Here is a 22,475-nt window from a genome sequence, read left to right as displayed (position 1 = left end):
CTGTTCCTAATATCACTTCTTTGGAAACAAAGCTGTCAACATCTGAGGTTCTGAAACACGTGGAAGTTCCAAATGACAGGATTTAGTCTGTCCTATCAAGGTTTGTCTCCATATTATGTAAACACATTTAGTCAATTTCTCAGAGTTGCAGAGGCTTAGCTGTTCTTACCTTTCTCCACAGTTCAAGTCCAGAGTCCCGAGTGACTCAATATAACTTAGCTTCAAGCACTTGTAAAAATCCAAAAGAAAGCCATTCTAAAATAACAGTAGTGGAACATGGAAAAGGTACCCATTTCCATCCCAAGGGGGAGAAATTAGGAGTCTGAAAGGAGTGATGAGCCCTAAGCACCTGGGAAACTCAGCAAGGCAGACATCAAATTCTAACGTCTGTTCTTAGGGCACACTGGCAAAATACAGACTTCTCTGAGGGCTTGGGCAGTTCTACTCTTACTTAACTTGTTAGTTACTGCCCACGTGGCTACTTTCTTGGAGTGACTTTCATGCTTCCTTTAGTTTTACCTGATGAGACTACATGTCACTTCTTCCTTATCATAGTCTCCATTATAAACTAAAGCTTCAGTCCTTCAGCTCACATTTTGCTCATTTGGAGTGAATTTCCAGGACCACAACCATACTGTATAATAGCCTGTCTACCAGGCTTCTTTTGAAATGTAGGTGAAAACCTACAGGACTTACTCCTTAACTCTGCATTCCTGAAGAACCAGCATCAGATAGAAGATGGCAAGGTCTGCTACCAGGGCCTGCTGGAAACATGGAAGCTACCTCTGTGTTTCTGCTTGGCTGAAATAGGAAATAAATCCTAGGAAATTCCCTACCTTGAACAGTGAAGGGATATCAGGATGCTCTTCTCCCAGGATTCTGATCTACATTGCCTAAAATGTCTGCTGTTCTAAGCCTTTGAGACATTGATGGGTGTAGTGGTTTACAGATTCACAAGGTACCCTGAGGCATCATTCTACTCTCATGTGTACTCTCAAACTGTTACCTTTTTTTTTTTTTTTTTTTGGTAAATTCCTGCCAGCCTAGCTAACACACCCTCTGGTATCTTAACGCACACTCATTCCCCTTTCCTTATGATTGTCGTCATTGTAAAGTTTGTCTACTGGCAATATCTATTACATTATTATATCATTTTGTGACTTGCCTTGCTCTCCTGGGGTTTCCTTTCCAGATAAGCTTGTCCGTTCATATTTAAACTTGTTTCTCCTCAGAGTACCAGAGAGTAGGCAAATACATTGTCCTCCTGACCCCCAGTGCTGTGACAGCTGCCAGTGTAGTCTTCATTTCCACTGGGACCCTCATCAGCTGGACTTCCTTTTATGCGTCCTTGTTTTCTGATATGACATAGTCATCCTTCACTTTACATTCCTTATATTCCTTCACCTTATATGTCATTTGGTCTCACCTACTTCTGAACGTTTCCAAGCTCTCCTCCTAAAACCAATCCCCAAATTCCAAAGACTCCTCCATATTGTCTCATAAATAGCTATCGTCAACATCTCCCATTTCTGGGTACCAATTCTCCATGTTAGCTTTGTTTTACTATAACATTATATTTGAGATACTCAGTTCGGAAAGAGGAAAAAAGGATTATTTCAGCATAGAAGTGTCTGGAAACTGGTTCAACAAAGGAGTGCTCTTTAAAATTTAATTAAATAGACTGGACTTTCTAGAGAAATGAGATGTCATTATGACATAATGTAGTTTTCTGGAAAAAATATGTAAAGTACAATGCTTAAAAACTTAAAATTTAATATAGAGTTGTTAGAGTTTTGTTTATAAACTACTTTATTTTTAATTCAATCTCTTTTAAGTACAGTAACTAATTATCTAACTTAAAGAAGAATCTAATTGGTAGAGGTGAGATGACTTGTTCACACACAACATAATTTAATATATAACAGAATTGAAACCCATGTTGCAGACTTTACTTCATTTCCCCCGTAGCTTTCTGTAAAACTATTCGATCTTATTAAAGATATGCACGTATATAAACACACATAACAGTGTAGTGCTTATCTATAAGCAAGATACTTGTTTATGTTTCTAAATACAGCATTCCATAAGCTTGGTAATATAAGTATATTTTGAAGATTTGAAGCTTATTTATCTAAGTAGAATTTCCTGCTTGCAGTATTCCTCATGCCTTCCTCTTTTCAAATTTTAGGAAATTTTAGCTCTTTAGTAACTATCATTTTGATCTACCCTAAAAGGTGTGAAGATCATGGGACAGATTAGAGCATTCTCCTTTGTGAAATGGCTGTACTGTGGTCTGGACAGTTCGGGGCAGGAGGCTAGGTAACTAGTTTTTCTAGGGAATTAACTAGTGAGATTTTTGATATTTATGAAGAGAAAACAAAGTGAACATTCAGAACTTCTAGTCAAACAGCTCTTAGAGAAGATCTCTATGCTAGACTTATAAACAATTCTCATGATCTGTTGAGGGTTTTTATTTTCTGAACCTGTAATTGATACCATAATGGAAATGTTAGAATTTTAGAATATTAAGTACTCAGAAAGGATATAGCATCACCACCTGTCTGTTGCTGATGGGGAAAATGTGGTAACCAGAACTCAATAAAGCATGCTGCACATTTTCCAAATACTTCATCTGACATCATTTTACTTGTGTCCTTGCCGTAGCAACTGAATTTTCTTTTTTTACATATCAGTGATTCCCAGACTCCCCGCTTCATGACACTCATCTGCTCATCTGCGTTATCTGTTTAGAATAGATACCTGGATTCTGAATAAGTTGTCTTAGAAATCAGTGTTGCTAATAAGCTCCTAAATAGTTGGTGATGGTTCAGATATCTCACCAGTTGGGAGCTAAAACTTTCAAAGAGAAAGATTTACTGTCTGCTAAGTGTATTGGCCCCTTTCATATCTTTGGATGTAAAGCAAAGTTAGATAGTGTTGGAAATTCTTGTACTTGGAGAATCTTGTTAAGCATAAAATGTTGCTGGACATGGAGGTACAGACCCAGCACTCAGGCATAGGCAGGCAGATCTCTGGGAGCTTGTGATGAGCCTGGTCTACATGAGTCCCAGGATAGCCAAGGTTACTTAATGTGACCTTTTCTTAAGGAAATCAAAAATGTACACCAGCTGTGCCTTTGGAATCTAAACAGCAACAAGAATAAACATTCTAGTGGGCATGATACAAACAAGATATTAGACTTTATACTTGGCTACCATTTAGAATATAATTTTACTTTTGTGTAAATTCCTGTTGAAATTTTGATTTTGCTTGCTTTATTTTTTAGTATTTTTTTTCATTTCCTTTCAGGATGAGAAATAATCAGAATGATTTCTGGGGTTACTGTCTTGCAATAGGAAGAACTTGGGATAACTAAAATGAAAGTTAAAACTGCTAAAGATGACTTAAGAATAGAATTTAATAGGATTAGCTTTCTGTGTTTGCTTTCATTTTACTAAGCTTGGTACTTAAAAAAATTATTAGCAAGGCTAAACTTAAAAATTGTCTGCAAACATTCTTTATTCATTTAAACTTTGCTGTATGCTACCTATAACTTTCTTATGGGGAAAAGAAATGCACATGAATTGGAACAGAACACATGGACTCTGCACCATGCTAGAGTAAGGTACATGTTGTTTGGTTGTTTGGTTGGTCTGGTTTGGTTCTTACTAAATAATGAAAATATAGAGGTTTTTTTAAGAATCCCTTTTCACTAAAGAACCACATTTAGCCCAGTTCCAAGAATTTCTGCTTGTCTGTACCCTTTGTCAATTGTCACTACTAGTGGAGCTAGAATTATCTCTCAGGTCCCAGATGGAGTAAAGTGAGTCTGTTTCAGGAAACTCTGAGATACTGTAGCTTTTTACATGAGCAGACTAGTGTTGGTCATGTAGGGCAGGAACCCTAAATATTGAGTTTGGTAGTTTCAGAAGTGGCCAACAATCTATTTTTTGCCTATTCATTCTGAACAAGTGGTAATTATTTTAAACTCATTTCATATTTCAAGCTGTTTTTTTTTACATCAGAATTTAATGGTACTATTTTGAATATTCAGGGAATAAGAGAAATATTCATGAGAAGGTTCCATTTGTATTGGAATCCTACATCATAACCTTTGTTTCTAAACAAAAAGTTAAGAGTATCAGTTGAAAAATGTCTAAAGACTTACAACCCATGGTGGGTTTTGTTCTTCTTGTTACTTATTCTATAGTAGGATAGCAATACACCTACAAAACTCACCTTGAACTGAAGAGTTTCCTCTGAAGCAGCACAATAAACAGAGAAACATAGAACCATTTCTGATAGGTTCATGCTGTATCAACAAAACGTCACACACACACACACACACACAGAGAGAGAGAGAGAGAGAGAGAGAGAGAGAGAGTCCATCCGTGTCTGTGACCGTCCGTGTCCATCCGTGTCCCGTAAGGTTAGATCTGGATGTTGTTCCTCAGGGGCATCCATCCACTTTGCTTTATAAAACAGTATTTCTCAGTAGGTGGTGGGGCTTAGTTACTAAATTGGGCTAGGATAGACTGGGCTGGCCAATTAATCTCAGGTATCTGGCTCTGTGTTTTCCCTACTCTAGAATCACATGTATATGTACTTTTACGCTCATGCCTGCTTTTTTCTATGTGGGGTGGGAATTGAAGTCAAGTACATGGTAGCTGACTAAGCTAAGTTGTGTTAGGAAGTACTTGTGACCATGGGTAAATCGGTGTGCATTGTGATTTTCTGTATTGACTGTTAAGCTGATTGGAATAGGAAGTACCTAAAAGCTTAGTAAAACACTTCACTATAGCCATGAGCATTTTCCAGAATACTTTAAAGGGAAAATCTGTCCAGACCTGCTTCTGTGAGTAACATGGTCCCATAAGCAAGGCGTCCAGATCAGCTAGAGTGGAGAAAAGAGAGAATTTCTGGCTGCTCCCATCTATCACATCTGCTAACCTACTACACCTTCAGAGTGGGTTGAAACCTCCAAAACTGAGACAAATAAATCTTTCCTATTCGATTGTTTATGAAGCAAATTGCTGCTGCTGCAGTTACAGTGAAGCTAACAAGCATATTAGTTAGCCATTGGGGACTTGGTTTTTTAGTGTGGGTATTCGGTGGATGAGATTGCGAGCTTCCAGGTTTGGGATTTAGAACCTGGAATCTTCAGTTCTCTGTACATGTAAGACCATTTCTCACCCCAGAAATGAACACCTTTTAGTGTGTTGTTCATCTGCATGACATGGCTGAAGCTCATAACAATCCAAGGAAGGAACGTTCTGGAACAGGCCACAGCTCAGTAAGCCTGTCCTGTTTATATAGCAGACGTTTTGTTGTCTTGGCATATGTGTAGGTTGTTCATGATATCATTTCGGGTGAAGAGACAAGTGAAGGGAATGAAAGAAGCAGATTTCAACTTGAATTACATTTGGCACCATAGTGATGCATTTTAAAAGCCTTACTGGAACCATTAATGGCCCTCTCATGCTATTGGAACTGTAATTAGGTCCAGTTTGTAATGTGTATTCTAAAAACAGTTCTGATGTAAAGTGTTTGTGGGAGCATTTTTTCACCGTAACAATATTAAAAGGTTGTTAAAGAGCTGTTAATAGTACAATGTTAGTTTTGGAGGAGAAACTACTTACTAAATACAAAGTCAAGAAAAGTCCAACAGCACTATTTGCAGAATATCTGAGTAGGCTTATTGCATGTGAGTATGTCAACAGGAATGCTTCGTGGGTCTAGCCACCTATTCTTCCTGAACCTGTGTCAGCCTCCCTGTCTTCTTGGGTAATACTCATGTGTTTTTAAGAGTAAGGCCAAAATGATGCAGTCAGTCTTTGTTCTGCCTTTTGCCATCACTTTTTTACTGTCATTCTTGAAAACATAGCTTTTCTTCTCATCAGCTCACTCCAAGCTTCCCTCAGAGAGCTTCCAAGGTACTAGTATGCTGTTCTTTGAAGAATACTCTTAATTACAGTCATTGCCTATATTCCATGGAATTTAAAATGTGTGGCCACATTCTTAATGGAACTTTTGTAATGCTGGTCTGTCATCTTCCCATTTCAACAGACATACAGGCCAGACTTCCTTTTGCTGTTCACACAAGATTATTTTCTGTTTTCTGTCCATGACATTAGCACTATAAGATGAAAGATTGTATTTTTTAAGCACCTGATGTTTATTTACTATCATGCCCATAAGCATTCAATAAAATATTTAACAATGATCCTTTCTGTTACCAAATTCTATTGTTCTTTAGGTTCTGTCTCTGGTCCTGTTTTGCTGTTCTTTGAATGCTTTTTTTTATTTGGACCGTGGATTCTTACTATTTAGTCTAATCTTTGCCTAAATTACTGTTTGCATTTTCACTATTATTGCTTATCAGCCTTCTTGGTTCCAAGTTTGTTTTGTATGGTTTTCTTTTTTTTTAATTAAGGAATACTAGCTTTGTAGCACAGACGGACCTGTAACTGGCAAAGGTGCCTTTCTTCCTTTAGTGCTGGGATTAGAGATGTGTGCCAGCATAAAACTAGATCACCTAGAAACATATTAAATAATTACAAAGGAACAGGAAAACTGTCGTGCTCTTATAGCCCAAACAATATTCATAAATCTACCATAGAATATTTTGTTAGTGGCTTTCTATTGCTCTGTATTATAAAGTTTAAGAATTGGTTTTGAGGTGCTCAGTAAAGTTGGGGAACAAAGTTTAGCTCAGAAAAAGGGAGTTTTTTTCTTTCTTAACTACAGACATGAAAGGATAGTAATTTTTCTACAGTTATTATATAGGTTCAAAAAGAGACCCAGGTTTGGATACAATTGGTTGCCTGTTCAAACAGAAGTCAAAAGACAGTTCTCCCTAAAACTAATCCCTAATCTACTTTCAGAACTCCAAGGACACATGACTCTGAAGACAAGAGTTTACTATTTATGAATCTGAATGCTGATTTTCCCTTCTGTGCCTGCTGTTTTCAACAGACTATTAGCATATTGTAAATCAGACACTTTGGGAGTATAGCTTCATTGCTAGAAAACAGTCATAACCTTTCTTAGCAATTACAAAATGACATAAATTCACTATTTCTTCTGAAGAGTAACTGCAAAAAAAAAAAACAACAACAACCAGTTAAACAAACAAAAACAAAATAAAACCTGAACAAAAACATCATAGAAGGTCCTCAGCACAGTGCTTTTCCCTCACCATTGTGGGGGTAAGGGCTGATCTAACAGCTTTAGTCTAACATCTTCAGTCTTTAGTGAATATTCTCCTGACTGAGGAAAAAGAATTACCAAAACTAGGACTCAGCTGTTGGCAGATTTTGAGCTCCTCTCAATCAGAAGGGTGCAGTAGAACACTGAGCGGACAGCCTTGACAGGGAGATGGAGCTTTTGAAGCTGTGGTGGTCTCAAACAATATAGTTCTTCAAACAAAGGTTATGTTTCCAAAAGAATCTTGTATAGATATCTGTTTAATGACTGATGTACATCTTGTTTCTATAGTTAGTAAGTGTTCATTTGTTCAGGAAGTGAGGAGCCTCTGCGCTCCTTGAGTAGGTGGGGGTGGAAAGGGTGTTCTCTACTTTCCCAGTCAAGAGTTATTTGTGCTGTGTAAATATTAGGTTTGGGTTCTGTGCATCTGAAATCAAATCTCCTTCTGAGCTTACTTTTCTATTTGTAAAACTGAAATGGTAGTTACTGTATGAAAATGTTTTATAATGCAGAAATCTTTTCTTTAGTAAGAATTGTTCAGAGTTAAAAGCTTTTTGTAAAAGACATTTGTAATTACTAGTAGTTTATGATTAAATGTATTGTTCAGTCTACAAAGTATTTAATTCCTTAAGTATACATTCCTTTTAAAATTTTTTCTTGTTTTAGGGAGGCCTTATACATAAGATCCCCATAACTCAGTCCAAGGACTGGAGTGTATTGTTGAATTCTTGATTCATAATTCCTACGTACAATCTTGGGTTTTTCTTAGTTTTATGTTCAACTTAGAGAATTCCAGAGTTCTAGACATCAGAATTCACTGACAGTACAGTGAACTGCTATCTCCCATACAAGTTGCATTTCAAATTATTTTATCAATGTTAACATTTGCATTAAATCTCTGGTGCTGCTGTTTTTGTTATTTTCATGTGCTAAAAATATCAGTGAACAAGTAGAATAAAAAGCGTTAAAAACCACTCACCACTTCTTTGTTTTTCCCTTTTAATTTACTGCTCCGTATTTCCTTGTTATTATTTCACATGAGTCATTCATGAAAATAATCATGCCTCTTGTTGATAGACTTAATGACTGTACATCATCCAGTTGAATACATAATTTTTCCTGGTGTTTTATAGGAAACTCACTACATGCACATGAAGTAGGTTTTAGATACACTGCTTTGGAAATAGGACTTAGCCAGGTTAAAATGAGGTTTTCCTTTGGTCTAAAAGAAGAAGAAAATAATCTCACTGACTAGGGTAGTTTTCAAATGGAAAATGTGGTGTCAAAGTAGTTTCTGGGTACGTAGCAGTTCTCTAATTTTGAAAAGAAAGTTCTAGAATTTTGTTGTTTCCCTTTAGTATGAATTACTTCTGCTCCTTTCCTTCCACCAGGTTGCTGTTCTTTTTTGTGCCCCATTCTTTATCGTATACACATACAGAAGGGGAGAAATTGGGCAGTGAATGACGCTTCCTCTGCATTCTAGCGTTGCTTTTCCTGCTCTCGCTGGCCTGTGACTGAGGATGACAATGGAAGAGATGAAGACTGAAGCTGAGGCCGCGTCCATGGTTTCCATGCCTCTCTACGCAGTCATGTACCCTGTGTTTAACGAGGTGAGCGCACATGGAGATCTGCACTTCCCTAGCACCTGCCACAGTTCTTCCACATGACAGACATCTGTATGGACTAACCCCCTGGTGTTGGCTGTTGGGTCCCATCTAGCCATATGATTATAGAAATAATAATAATAGATGTGTTATCTTAGTGGGAGAGAGATGTAGTACCTACAAGTTTCTAAGTTGAACATTTCTAGTAAGTAGTATCAAGGAATAAAAAAAGAGAGAAATAGATAGTCTGTATTCTAGGGTTCAGAAAAGGCCTCACTAAATGAGACATGTATGAATCCAAAGAGACAAATAAGAGTAGATTGGAGGTAGCCAGAATGGCAGACACAAAGGTCATAATGGCAAAATTGTTTAACAATTAATTTCTGAAAGATGCTGTTATATTATGTCTGAAGAAGTCATGGTAGTTCACACAAGTGTATTTTTGAATTAAATTAAAATACTATTATTTGCAGAGATCTGTAAGTCCCTTACTGGTTAATTGGTTCCTCTTCTCTAATCGTGAATGAAGACCTTGAACAGTGAGATTACTCTACTAACATAAGATTAACGTTTATGGGTGTGTGTGTGTCCTGTCTCTAAAGTCAGTGACTTTGCCCAGAAAAATAAAAAAATAAATGTAATGATTCTTTTTTGCTGCATGACAAAATTATTTTTTAAACCACCAATCTTATTGTTGCTAAGATAGCTAGCAGCCCTTACAAAACTGCCAGTGCATTTTTAGTGTTATTTTTAGACTCAAATCCATTTTCCCTCACATTATTGGAGTTGATGCACTTGATATACTTTATGAACCTAAATCTTAGAGTCATTAGAGAGTGATTCCTTTATCCTTTCTGACATACCATGCATATATTAGAATTTCAGTCATTATAAAATACTGTCAGGTTCAGAGTCGTTGCCGTTACATAAAAGGTTCTGGAGGCAGTGGATTTAAGGCTAGTAATATGAGTCAGTACATCAGAAATTCATCTTTTGTTTTAACATGTCACAATCTACTTAGTATTCACAACAACTAGCAAAAGTCCATCATGAATTAAAGGGTGAAAAATGAGATAAGGTGTGAAGTCTTGTTTTGTCATGTCCAGAAGGGGAAAAAAAATGAATTATGTTGTGAAGTCTTGTTTTCAACGGAATCTAATTACTTAATGTAACCTTTACAAAAAAAAAAAAAAAAAAAAAAAAAGCCCTGCACAGGACATTCATGCACACTATTTTTAAGAATTTGATGTTATGACCAAACCTAACTATACAAGGTTAGAAAATTCAAGAATGTTTTCTTACCAAGGAGAAAAATCTCTCTTGTAAAACTTGTCCCTGTGGTAGTCTTATCTGAGGCAGCTCTCAACAAGCTGATAATTAGATCCACCTTTTTGTTATGATACTTCATTGCAAGTAGCTATTATTAGAAGGAAGCACTTCTGAGTAAATACCAAGTGTTTATTTGCTTAGTACTCTGCTCGGCCATAAGTATAAGAGAAAACAGGGAACATACCTACCTGTTCTCAAGAATCCACTAGGAAACAGAGCTATTTAAAGTCACATAATTAACTTTGTGCCGGGAGTTAGACAAGGAGACTGGTCCTAGATTAGATAACTAGCTAGGTTTGCAGTAGTTAGGGTTTGAACTTCTTACATATTCCAAAAGTCATTTTCATAATTTCACCCACAGGTACTCTGTCTTCTCAGGTCTGTGTATCCAGCTTAATGCCACAGCACAGTGTGTTAGAAATTTTCAGATTAGTCTGGTATGTTAACTCTTGATTTGAGAGGAGGAAAATTCATTTACATATCATCAGTTTTACCTTCCAGTTAGTAAAAAGAAATGAGAAGGCTAGGAACATGGCTCAACTTATTTCTGTATATGAATGCTAACTATTTGCATCTTGACTTTGCTGTGAAAATGAGGGGTTTGGGATTAATATTGATAAAAATTTACTCATTGATGAAAAATTATTTTACTCATATGTAAATATTTCTTATATTTCATAAGAGAAATATCCTAGTTATATAGCTCAGACACAAAAGAGCACATATAGTATATACTCATTGATAAGGCAGTATTAGCCCAAAAGCTCATTATATCCCTGATATAATCCCACAGACCATCTGAAGATTAAGAAGAGGGAAGGCCAGGATGTGCTTCAGTCCTGCATTGAGGCAGGGGCAGGGGGCAGGATGATTGAGGGATGGGGGGCTGGGACTGAGAGAGAAGGGGGAGGCAGAATCTAGCATGGGAAGAGACAGGAGAGAAGTTCAGAGGGTCAGAGAATTGAATAGAAATATGTAGCATTATGTGGTTGGAAACTGGGAGTAGCTATTAGAAAGCCCCCGAGACCAGGGAAGTAAAAGACTCCCAGAAACCAAAGGAGATGACAACCAAAATACCCAACAAAGGGACACAGAACTTGTAGAGACCATCCCAATAAATGGGCACAGCCTCCAGTTGAGGAATAGAGCTACCCATCCATCTCAAAATTTTTAATGGAGAATTGCTCCTATCTAAAGGAAATGCAGGGAAAAAGAGTTGAGCAGAGACTGAAGGAAAGGCCATCCAAAGACTGCCCCACCTAGGAATCCATCCCATATTTAGACACCAAACCCAGACACTTGCTGATGCCAATAGTGTCTTACTGATAGGAGCCTGGTCTGGCTGTCCTCTGAGAGACTCTGCCAGTAGCTGACCAATACAGATGCAGATGCTCCCAGCCAGCCATCAGACTGTGCTGAGGAACCCCAATGGAAGAGCTAGGGGAAGGACTGAAGGAGCTGAAGGGGAGTCCCATAGGAAGAAGAATATCAACTAATGATCCCCCAGAGCACCCAGAGACTAAACCACCAACCAAAGAGTACACCTGAAGGGATCCATGGCTCCAGCTACATAATGTAGCATAGGATGGCCTTATGTGGCATAAGTCAGAGGGAGGGGAGGCCAGGGATCCTTTGGAGACTTGATGCCTCATAGGGGGAACCTAGAGTGGTGAGATGGGAATGGGTGGGTGGGTGGATGAACACTCTCATAGAGGTAAAGAGGAAGGAGGAAAGGGGGATGGGATGGGAGTTTTGTGGAGAGGAAACTGGGAAGGGAAATAACATTTGAAATGTAAATAACTAAAATAATGAACGAATGAATAAATGAATGAATGAGGAAATGAATAAAATAGTCTCAAATTAATCTTTCAGGAAATAGTACTACATTAGGGATACTGAAAATAGCTGCAATTCTCCAGATCTTCCCTATAGTAAATCAAAGGCATTAGGAAGTCTACTCATTATCCCTTAACATTCTATTTGTAGTAGCTGTAGTCTAGGTATTATTTGTCTAGAGGGACAAGCTTTATGTTAGAAATTTTAGTTAGAAATTTTCCTCAAGGTTACAGACCACTTATTTATGACACTCTGGGTCTGATTGTACTTAGTAAAGCAGCTGCAAGGTATCTGAGAAAGAACACAATTATTGTTCAGCCAGCTGCCAGCGTCCAGAGTCCAGGTGTACTGTACACATTGTGAACATACTGTGAAGTAGTCCTTCTTCTGTATAATGGAAAACTTGCTTTCTCTAAACCTCAGGCCAGGCCTACGGTCAGGTTCTCCTGTTCTCTCTTAACTGATTTCTTTGTAAATGGAGAAAAGAAGGAATTTTTTTTTTCTTCTGGGAAAAATAAGCCATGTCTGTGTGGAGGGACATATTTTAAAATAGAATACATTTTATGAAGCATTTTTTTGCCATATTTTATGAAATAACATTTTGTGATTAAATAGGAATTTTAGGCTGCCAAAATTTGCTAATCAATAAATTAGCCCAATATAATTCTCAATAAAAGATTTTCTATTCAGAAACTTCTCAGTCAGCTACTTCTGCCAGGTTTTGCTGATATGTAGTTCTAGCAAACAAATACAGCCTGAGAACTGTTGCAGCTTAATTTGTTTACTTCCCATTTCTCCTCTGTTGGAAGGGGAAGAGTTCAGACAAACTAAACAGAAGTCCTCAACAATGAGTAGGTGGTTTTTTTTTGCCTGAAGTCTCTTTATTCTGACATGGTCAGTTTGGGGTGTGAATTAGTGCTATAATGCCAAAAGACATACTTTTGCCTCAATTTCCTGATTACTAAAATTGGAATAAATAATACCTTATTTAACAACTAGAGAAAATATATTAGATAATATAATGAAATGTATTTGGAATAATACTAGGCATATGGTGATATAATTATGGAGATCTTACCCAATATTTTTGACAAAGTTGTGGTCAGCATAGAGTGTTTGCATGCTTTCCAACAGTGTTTTAGCAGATGCTTTCTATACTGCTTAGGTGACCTTCTTACCTGCTTTGTCATATCATGAAAAACACAAGAGCTACTCTGATAGGAACACAGCTTTTTCTGTATAGAGCATACGTTATGGCATTTTCCTTTTTGTGGCAGCTAACATACCAACTTTTCAACCTGATTCACCATATTCTTACAAAATACACATTGAGATTTTAGTGTTGTGATATGGCCCAGTTTAGTTGAAGAAGTAGGATCAAGTAGGAGGAAGCGTTAGTATGGTATCACCATGGGAGAACCTAATCTTGTCTTCTGTTGAGGAGGTCAGAAGTTTTGTATGCAATTTAGAACTCATTTACCTAATTCTTCAGATCTTTAGAAAAAAAACTTTTACAAGAATTTATTCAAGACTGTTGAAAATATGAGCAAAGGTTGGATTGATTTCTTTTTTCTTTTCTTTCTACTGAATCATGGGTTTGAGAACTCAAGTGATGTTGAGAACTATGGGAATGACTGATGCTCCGAAAGGCATCACTGCATAAGTGAGCTATGAAGAACTGGAATTACATTTGAATTTAAAATGTATTTATTAGTGATCCTGACTGTAAATTTGGCAAGTACAGTTGATAATAATAAGTGCTCAAAATCTGTCCTCAAAGTTGTAGCAGATGGAGCTGTTGTTGTAGAGTGTGAGGCTGATTTGAGTTTCTTAGGGATCCTTCAGCAGGCACTGCTCCTTCGCCTCATAGTGGACATACCATAAGCACTCTTTTCTCTCCTTTGGATTTTCCCCTTCCTTTTGGTAGTGACTTGAAATGAGGCTAAGACCCAAGCAATGCCAATTCTTGTTTTGATGCCTGGTGGTGCAACATGTAGCTATAATTGTCTTCCCTCATTAGAACAAACATGTTATGTATATGCTACCAGTTGCTAGTAATGTAATAATTTTGAAACAGACCAGGGTTCTTTATTTTCATACTCTAGCCAAAAACTGTAACCCCAACGGTTCACATGGTCCCACTCTTTATTAAGTATTGGGATGAAATGCAATTTTTTTGTTCTGTTTTAGATTGACATGAAATTGTGTGTCACTCAAGGGTCACCAACTCTGAAGAAATTAAGTTGTAGAACTTGGAAAGATAGGTTCTAGAAGCCAGGCTACTTTAAAATCAGTTTAGTCTCCTAAAAGTAAGCTGATAACACGCCAGCCTTTCAGCTTTTCACAGAGCTACTAAGTTGAGCTTAGTGAGGACTGAATAATCTTTCAACATTGATTCTTACACATGGTAGAACTCAGGAGTTCATTAATTCTTATGCAACCTCAGTGTGCAAAGTGATGAAGGCTGCTTGTATACAGGCTGCAGAGCTAAGCTGTCCCGACTAAGTTGGAAATTTGTATTAACTAAAATTTCTGTATGAAAACTACGATCGCAGCAGGTGTATTGTGAAGAGTAGAGACTATTCTGTAGACAAACACTCTACAAGCACTTGGTTGATGCTTGGTGAAATGGCTGCTTTTGTCAGAATGAACCTTCTGTCAGGAGAGAGATGATATGGTGAACAGTTTTATTAAATCTTAATCACAACTGACAGGCATAATTTTATAGGGTAGCTAAATATCTTTGCTGCCTAAGTGCAGTATAAACCTATAGAGATTTGAGAACAATTTTGATGAGTTCATTGAGATGGTAAGTTCTCTGTAAATATGTCTGGACCTGTGTGCCTGGCTATTCTTGGGCATTGGAAGCCAGATGAGTAAGGAAAATATTAAGTTCATTGCAGATATGTGGTGGACAGTATATTCCAAAATTACTCCCAACAGAGCTCTGCTGAAGTACTTCACAATTTACAGACTTCTGATTTCCTGATACTTGTCTGACTGACCTTCCTGTGGCTACTTTCTTAGTAAGACAGAAATATTCAAGTGTAGTCTAGAAAGCACTATCTTGGATACTTTTGTACCAGCTCTTCACTTGCTGTCTGGTCTTTTATTTGCATTTCAGTGAGGCTGATACTGAGTCATTTGGTAATGCCAGTGTTAGAAGGAACATGTTTGACTCAGACCTTTAGCTGATCAAAGGGAAGCAGAGGGTGGAAACCCAAAGAAGAATGTGGGCAGTCAGTATGTAAATATTCATCCTATCCTATCTGTCTAGCCCAACTTTGATACTTACCTGAAATCTGATGAACTGTGCTGTTTGTTTCTTCAAACATAATTCACTTTAATTGCATCTATTGTATAATTTTCTGTTAAAGTAAGTTGGCTTTAGTAGCCTCGCATATAAAATTTAAGTCATTACATTTAACCTTTTAAAAAATTGTACTTTTACGTGTATGAGTGTTTTGAGTGCTGCATGTATGGAAGTGCACTGTGTGTGTGCAGTTCCTTGCAGAGGCCAGAATGAAGTATTAAGTCCCTGGAGCTACAGTTACAGATAGGTATGAGTCATCTTGTGGGTGCTGGTAATTGAAGCAGTATCCTCTCAAGAGAAGGGTGCTCTTATCTGCTCAGCTATCCCTACAGCACCTACAGTTTGTTTACTTACTGCTAGAGGAGTGGGGAGGACAGAGGGAAACAGCACTGAAGTTCAGATGACCGAGGCTTCAGTTTGAGGGGTTTTTGTTTTGTTTTGTTTTGTTTGTTTTTTTGCTGATTGGAGAAAAAAAAAGACAAGCTTGATCCTTGACTGAGAAGTTAGAGTAATTAAAAAGTAAATATGAACAGAATCCAAATACATGTTTCCTGAATCAGAGCTTATCCTTAATCCTCATTAATTTCAGGAATTCAAGTTGATGTGTGTATTATTTCTCTTAGAACTTAGAATTCTTTATCAATGTTTATATCATGTATTCTGTATCGTAAATCTTTCAGGTAAAGTACATCTTATTTTTAAAAAAATTGTTTTTTACAGGTTTGAGTAAGAATTTTAACTTTTTGTAGAATTCTGGCTTATAACTATTGAAACATTTTTCCTTAAAGATGATAGATTTATCATTACTAGAGAACAAAATATCAGAAATGTTTTCTCCCAAGAGCACTTATACTAATCATAACTTTAAACTTCTCATTATAGCTAGAACGAGTAAATTTGTCTGCAGCTCAGACTCTGAGAGCCGCTTTCATTAAGGTGAGGCACAATAACTTCTTAACGTTTATTAAACTGTTATGTGTAAATGTACATACTGTGATTGTTGCTGGTTTTAGATTACTTAGACATTTCTTATGGTTTGGTCTATTATATAAAGCTCTGAATACTTATTAAAGGCAAACAACAGCAAATGGTGTTTCAAATGATCACTCTTAGACTTGTGTTTTTAACATTCTTTTTTCTATTACTTCTTGTTTTTAAAATGTAAATTCATTATACTTCATACAGCTTAATGATGAGATATAAAAGTCTCCCTCATATGTTGCAGGCTAGCTAAGGTTTCTTTGAGAATGTAGTTACGACATTTCAGTGCATTTCTTCCTTGTCCTTAGACCTGAGCTGTTGAGTTGATCATTACTGGTGACATGTTGAACCCTCGGAAATATGACTTGTTCAAACAGACCTGTTCTGAGGATAAAATGTACACAGGTTTGGTGATGACATCATTTTAAAATTAGCAGAAGTAGTAAGAATTAGTAGCTTAGTAGTAAGAATTCATTTCTTATACACTATAAAAACAGTTTCTTTATACACAACCTCTAGAGAAAAATTAAGTGTTTACTTGATTTCATATTTGTTCTCGGTATATTTCTGTTGTTTAGCCATACTCTAGAGAGTATTGAGCATATTGTTTTAAAATGTTATGTGCCCCCCCAAATTAATTTTTATTTACTTAGAAATCCTCATCAACTAAAATATCTTATTTTGAAGTCAAAATGTGTTAATGTTTAAATTAAGAATAAGTTTAAATTTTTAGTAGCTGTTGCTTTAGTGATATACAAAACACTAGTGAAACAATGTATCCTTGAGAAATTTTTTTATGACACTGTAACAAAAATACAGTTGTATGACCAAGACAGATCTGCATATCTGGGTTTCCCATGGATACATTACATTTATTATCCACAGCACTCATATTTTAGTGTTGTTTTACTTTATTTGTTTATTTACTGCTGAGCTAAAGTCTTAAAGTTACACAAGTCTAGCCTTGATCTTCGACCTTCCAATGAGCCTGGTCTCAGCCCTCCCAAGTACTGGAAACTATAGGCATCTACTATTCTGCTTCAAGTTCACAACAATATTTCTTACTTCCAAAAATGGTGAAGATTATTTAAGGGGAACATGGACCTCATATTAAGCAGCGATTTATTGTTGACTGTTAAAGCTAGTTAGATCTCAAATAAAACTGAAGAAAACTATGCAGGAAAGGTGAGTTTGAGAAACTGGAGAGAGAGGTCAAAGGTTCTAGGGGACCTAAAATCAGCTCCAGGCGCCACAGCAGGAGGCTCCTGACCTTTTATACCTGCAGCTCTAGGAAACTCTGCCTCTAGCCTACTCAGGTACTCACACTTACTTACCTGCAACCACATAATTAAAGTAATGAAAATAAACTTTAAAAACGTTCTTTTTGGAGCTGGGGAGATGGCTCGGCGGTTAAGAGCACTGACTGCTCTCCAGAGGTCCTGAGTTCAATTCCCAGCAACCACATGGTGGCTCACGGCCATCTGTAATGGGATCCGATGCCCTCTTCTGGTGTGTCGGAGGGCAGCAACTGTGTACTCATTAAAAAATTTTTCTTTTTGAAATGACAAAAAAATTAGTGAACTACTTTTTTATATCCGTATTCCCAGTTGTATTATACAGTATTTTTTAGTCACATCATATCAAATTGCCTGTTTTTATTTTCAGAAAAAGAGAATAATCTTCTCAAAATAAAAATATATCACGATTTTTATTAACATATCCATTTTGCTTGATTAGCATTTACCTTGCTTGACCTTCTTGTCAGCTGCCGACATGGTGTGCTGTCTCCTACATTGGTAATCTATGAAACTATGCTTTTACACTGTGGTCTGTTTTTCTCTTTCATTAGAGTCTTTACAAAGATTGAGTACCCATCAAGTTCCAGGTTCAGATTTATCAAGAGCAGATAGCGTCTCTGATCTAAGAGCAGAGGTTTCAAATGTATTGATTGAATTTGAATTTTTGAATATTTAGCCAGGACTTGATCCTTCACAGGGATCACCTAAGACTATATTAATACTACAATTCATAACAGTTGAAAAATTACAGTTATGAAATAGCAAAAAAATTATTTTTATGCAACATGAGGAACTATATTAAATGGTTGCAGCACTAAGAAGGTTGAGAAAACCACTGCACCAAGACATAATTTCCAACAGTTGTGCCCAGCTGCCCTGCAAACCTAGTGGGTTGTGTAAAGTGTTTTAGAAAAATGAGTACTGTGAAACTAACATCTGTTTACATTGTGAACTTCTTTAGAAGTAGTTTGTGATTTCAACATACTAGATTGATCTGCATTCTTTGAAATGATGGCCTGTCTTTGAGGAACTACTAAAAGCAAGTACCAGAAAAAGGAAAAAAAAAAAAATCAATGTGCAGGGGGAAATGAGAATGGTGGTGCCAATCTAAGTCCGGTGTTTGAGAAACTACAGTGCTCAGGAAGTGCAAACATCCCATTAATTAGTACATAGCAATAGATAAAATATTGTCTATTTTGTTGTGTACAAAGTTTTGGGATAACTCTGTTATTAGGATATACCACTTCCCTAAGATATTTGTACTACCTAAACTACGGAATAAACTGCATTTGGCTCTCAGCTCTGAGAACTGGGAAAGCTCAGGGCCTCTGTGAGACTTCTGCATTTTCCACTGCTGACCTTTTGCTGTGCCAAATCAAACTAGTATTAAAAACTTTGTGTGCAGACTTAGATTTAATTCTTTCAGCACTTTAACTTAATTAGCAAGCTGTTTCTCTGCAGCTATTTCCTGTAAACACCATGCCCCCAAGATAATTCATTATGTAGGTGGACTTAATGCTACTTGGACAAGGAAGATAAACAACTGTTATGAAATAAGCATCTAGTATAATTTTTGGCAGTTCAGGAAACTAAGACTATAATAGCTCATTTAACCAAATTTGAATCATTTTTCTTTTGAGGGTTACCTTGACGAAACAGAATTTAGATGCTGCAAGAACAGTGATCCATCCCATGTGTATATTTTGTGCCTTTCCCCACTTCAGTTCATAACCTCTAAGGTTTTCCTACTTGAGATCTCAAGAGTGTTTTAAGAAAGTGATGAACACAAGAAAACTGTAACCTCGGTGACATTAGGATGGAGCTCCAGAGTCAGAGAGGTTAATTGTGTTTGAAACTCAGGAAGCTGAATGAGTGTCATTGGATCAAGATTAGAAATTATGCTTCTACATGATTATTAGGATAAAAGAAAAACTGTTATATAGATTTAATTGGCAGGCATCCTTAAGGAGACACAATTTCAATTTGATTAAAAAAATTTAAGTAATGGAATAGACTAAATTACTGTGAAAGTGGAAGTACAAAACTTGCCTTTATATTCAATCTTGGCATGGCTAGATTCTAGGGCCCTAAGAGATGTGCATTTATTTATAATGCTCCACATTATCTATCGTGCTCTGTCGGTAGCTTTCCAGGGTACTCTAGAGGGCTGCTGGGAAGGCTCCATGCAGAAATGCAATTGTCAAGCAAACCTGATGTGCAAAATTCAATTCCCCGAGCCCATGCAAAGTGGGAGAAGAAAAGTGACTCCCCGGAGCTGTCCTATCACTTATACTTGTACATGGGTACTTGCCTATGGCCAAGCAACGCGCGCGCGCGCACACACACACACACACACATACACATCCCAGTAACAGTAAATAAAAAATCAAATTTCAATGAGTGATAATTTAAAAACCATTGAACAAAATTTCTTGCTATAAAGCTAAAATGAGAAATGGAAATTATTCTATGAAAAGTAGGTAAGTGAATAAATCAATTTTACTTAAAAGTGCAAAAGCTACCCTAGTGTTTTATTTAGCTTTTCCTGGTATTTAATTCTAATACAGCACATATTCCAAAAACATTTGATGAGTTATTATTGCCCATCTAAGATGAAATATTATATATGCTAAAATGTCTCAGTGTATTCATGATAAGAGCAATCTATCATAAAGAGATTTTGTCATTGTTGGTTGACTGAGAGAAGACATAATAGAAAGGCAAGGAATGCTCGGTGTGTCTGTGACTTTGCACATGATAAAAGCTTCTGACGTATAAGCTGAGCAAAGCTGATGGTGCCCTTAGTGGCACCGTGTCACCGATGCTTTCTGTTCTTATAAGTAAATAAATTCTTAACAATTAAGTTTTAGCTTTAAAATGCTGATCACATTTCTGTATTTCAAAACTAGAGATATTTTTTATAGGAAAACATGAGAAGTGTAAGGATTTTTTACCTTTTTATTAATTCTTTATGAATTTTGCATCATGTATGCCAGTCCCACTCATCTTCCCATCCATCCCCTTGTATCTGCCCCTTGTCCTTGAAACCTCCCTCCAAAATAAAGAAACAGACAAACAAAAAACAAAGCATGGGAAGCATCTCATTGTGGAAGCAGTGTTTCTCACAGTATATCCCTCTGTCACAGAAGCCAGAGATCTCGAACCAGACAGTTGACTCATTACATGTTTTTCTTGCAGGCTGAAAAGGAAAATCCAGGCCTCACACAAGACATCATTATGAAAATCTTAGAGAAAAAAAGTGTAGAAGTTAACTTCACTGAGTCCCTTCTTCGTATGGCAGCTGATGACGTAGAAGGTACCAGAACGAAGACTTGTGTTTAGTTTCTCCATTCTTGAGAAGCACTTCCTTCAGATCATTACCAGTTGTCCCCCTTCCTTCATGCTTCTTGTGATGGTAGTGGACATTATCTGTAAAAGGAAACAAGCAGACTCTTTAACTTTTCTGTATTTGTCAAATTTAGTTAAGTGACATATTTGTTGATACAACACACTTTTATCTTTTTGCCCATTAATATAGGGATCGACAAATTTCAAATTCACTGAAAGTTCTGAGAAATATTCTGTGTAGCATTTGAAAGAAGTGAGCCGTTTTTAAGTTGATGAGCTTCCTACTAGACAGTGAGCCTGGTAGTAAGAAGCCTTTTTATCTACCAAGTCTGACTGAGACTTCTTTTTAAAAGCCATTTTAGGAGCCCAGCCTATATGTTGAGCTTGTATTGGCCTTTGTTTTCAAATGAAATTTTAAGAATATACTGAAAATTGTAGGAAGTTTGTGATTATAATATAATGAACTACAGTATATTTCACATTGTAGACATTTTAATATGAGCCAAAGTATGTTCAACACGATGTGGTTTTAGTATGATGAACCATAAAATATTCTACACTATAGTAGATTCAGTACTGTAGGAGTTTTAATATTATTGCCCATCACATATTCAATACTAAAGGAAGCTTAATAAAGTAGGCTGTACTACATTCCACACTATAGGGGTTTTAAGTTTCTGAATTCCCCTTTCCTTTTTACAAATATGTAAATGACCTACTTCTTCTTTATGAGTGTCATTATTTAAGATCTCATGGGACATCAATACAGAACATCAGGACTCATGAGTTAAGGAGCCTCCTTTCTTTAAATCAATGGATGGGTGGATTATTTAAGATTGTATTACATTTCCTCATATATCTCAAAGATATGTAGTCTTACTCTGTTTTACTTTAGAAATTATTTATTTATTTTTACACCTGACCAAGTTGAACTTTGTTTCTGTTTTCGGACTAAATGACTGTCTTCCCACTCTATCCTTCCTTTAGTCTGCATTGGGAGTTGTTAGATTGAATTTGTCGGAGTCACATGACATTTTTATTGTGTTTCTGTTTTATCAGAGTACATGATTGAACGACCAGAGCCAGAATTCCAGGACCTAAATGAAAAGGCACGGGCACTTAAACAGATTCTCAGTAAGATTCCAGACGAGATCAATGACAGAGTGAGGTTTCTGCAGACAATCAAGTAAGTGAGGTTTTTACTTTGATTTATTTAAAAACAATCATTAATTCTGTTTATTTTGATAGGAATTTTATTAAAATATTAAGTTGTAATAAAACCTGAAATTTTGAATGCCATGGACTTTGGACATAATGGCCTCAGAGTATCCTGACATTTTAGAATGTTTAATTGTCAATAATGAATCAAATAACTTAAACCATATAAATTAAACTTTATGTGGAAATTTGAAAGGTCTGGCTCCCGTAGACTCATTCTTTGAGTGTTTGGCCCATGAGGAATGGCACTTTTAGGAGCTGTAGCCTTGTTAGAGTAGTCAAGGCCTTGGAGAAAGATCGTCCCTGTGGGGGTTGGCAATGAGGTCTGAATGCTCAAGCTCT

General features: G+C 36.7%; 1 protein-coding gene across 2 annotated transcripts in view; it reads left to right on the top strand.

Annotated features, from left to right (window-relative positions):
- The window catches only part of Pdcd10 (programmed cell death 10), a 42,119-nt gene that overhangs the window by 9,213 nt on the left and 10,431 nt on the right, over positions 1 to 22,475 (top strand). The window contains exons 2-5 of one of the 2 annotated variants that reach the window (XM_087629646.1): positions 8,690 to 8,816; positions 16,171 to 16,224; positions 20,766 to 20,883; positions 21,975 to 22,101. In XM_087629646.1, coding sequence (XP_087485772.1) covers positions 8,727 to 8,816; positions 16,171 to 16,224; positions 20,766 to 20,883; positions 21,975 to 22,101 — 389 coding nt within the window. In that variant the 5' untranslated portion in view covers positions 8,690 to 8,726. Of the gene's footprint in view, positions 1 to 8,597; positions 8,817 to 16,170; positions 16,225 to 20,765; positions 20,884 to 21,974; positions 22,102 to 22,475 lie in introns of both variants that reach the window. The other variant, NM_001009542.3, reaches the window with a different exon arrangement.

This window comes from Rattus norvegicus, chromosome 2 (assembly GCF_021556685.1).
Source record: "Rattus norvegicus strain SHRSP/BbbUtx chromosome 2, alternate assembly SHRSP_T2T, whole genome shotgun sequence".
NCBI lineage: Eukaryota > Metazoa > Chordata > Mammalia > Rodentia > Muridae > Rattus > Rattus norvegicus.
This window is presented reverse-complemented; position numbering and strand designations above follow the sequence as displayed.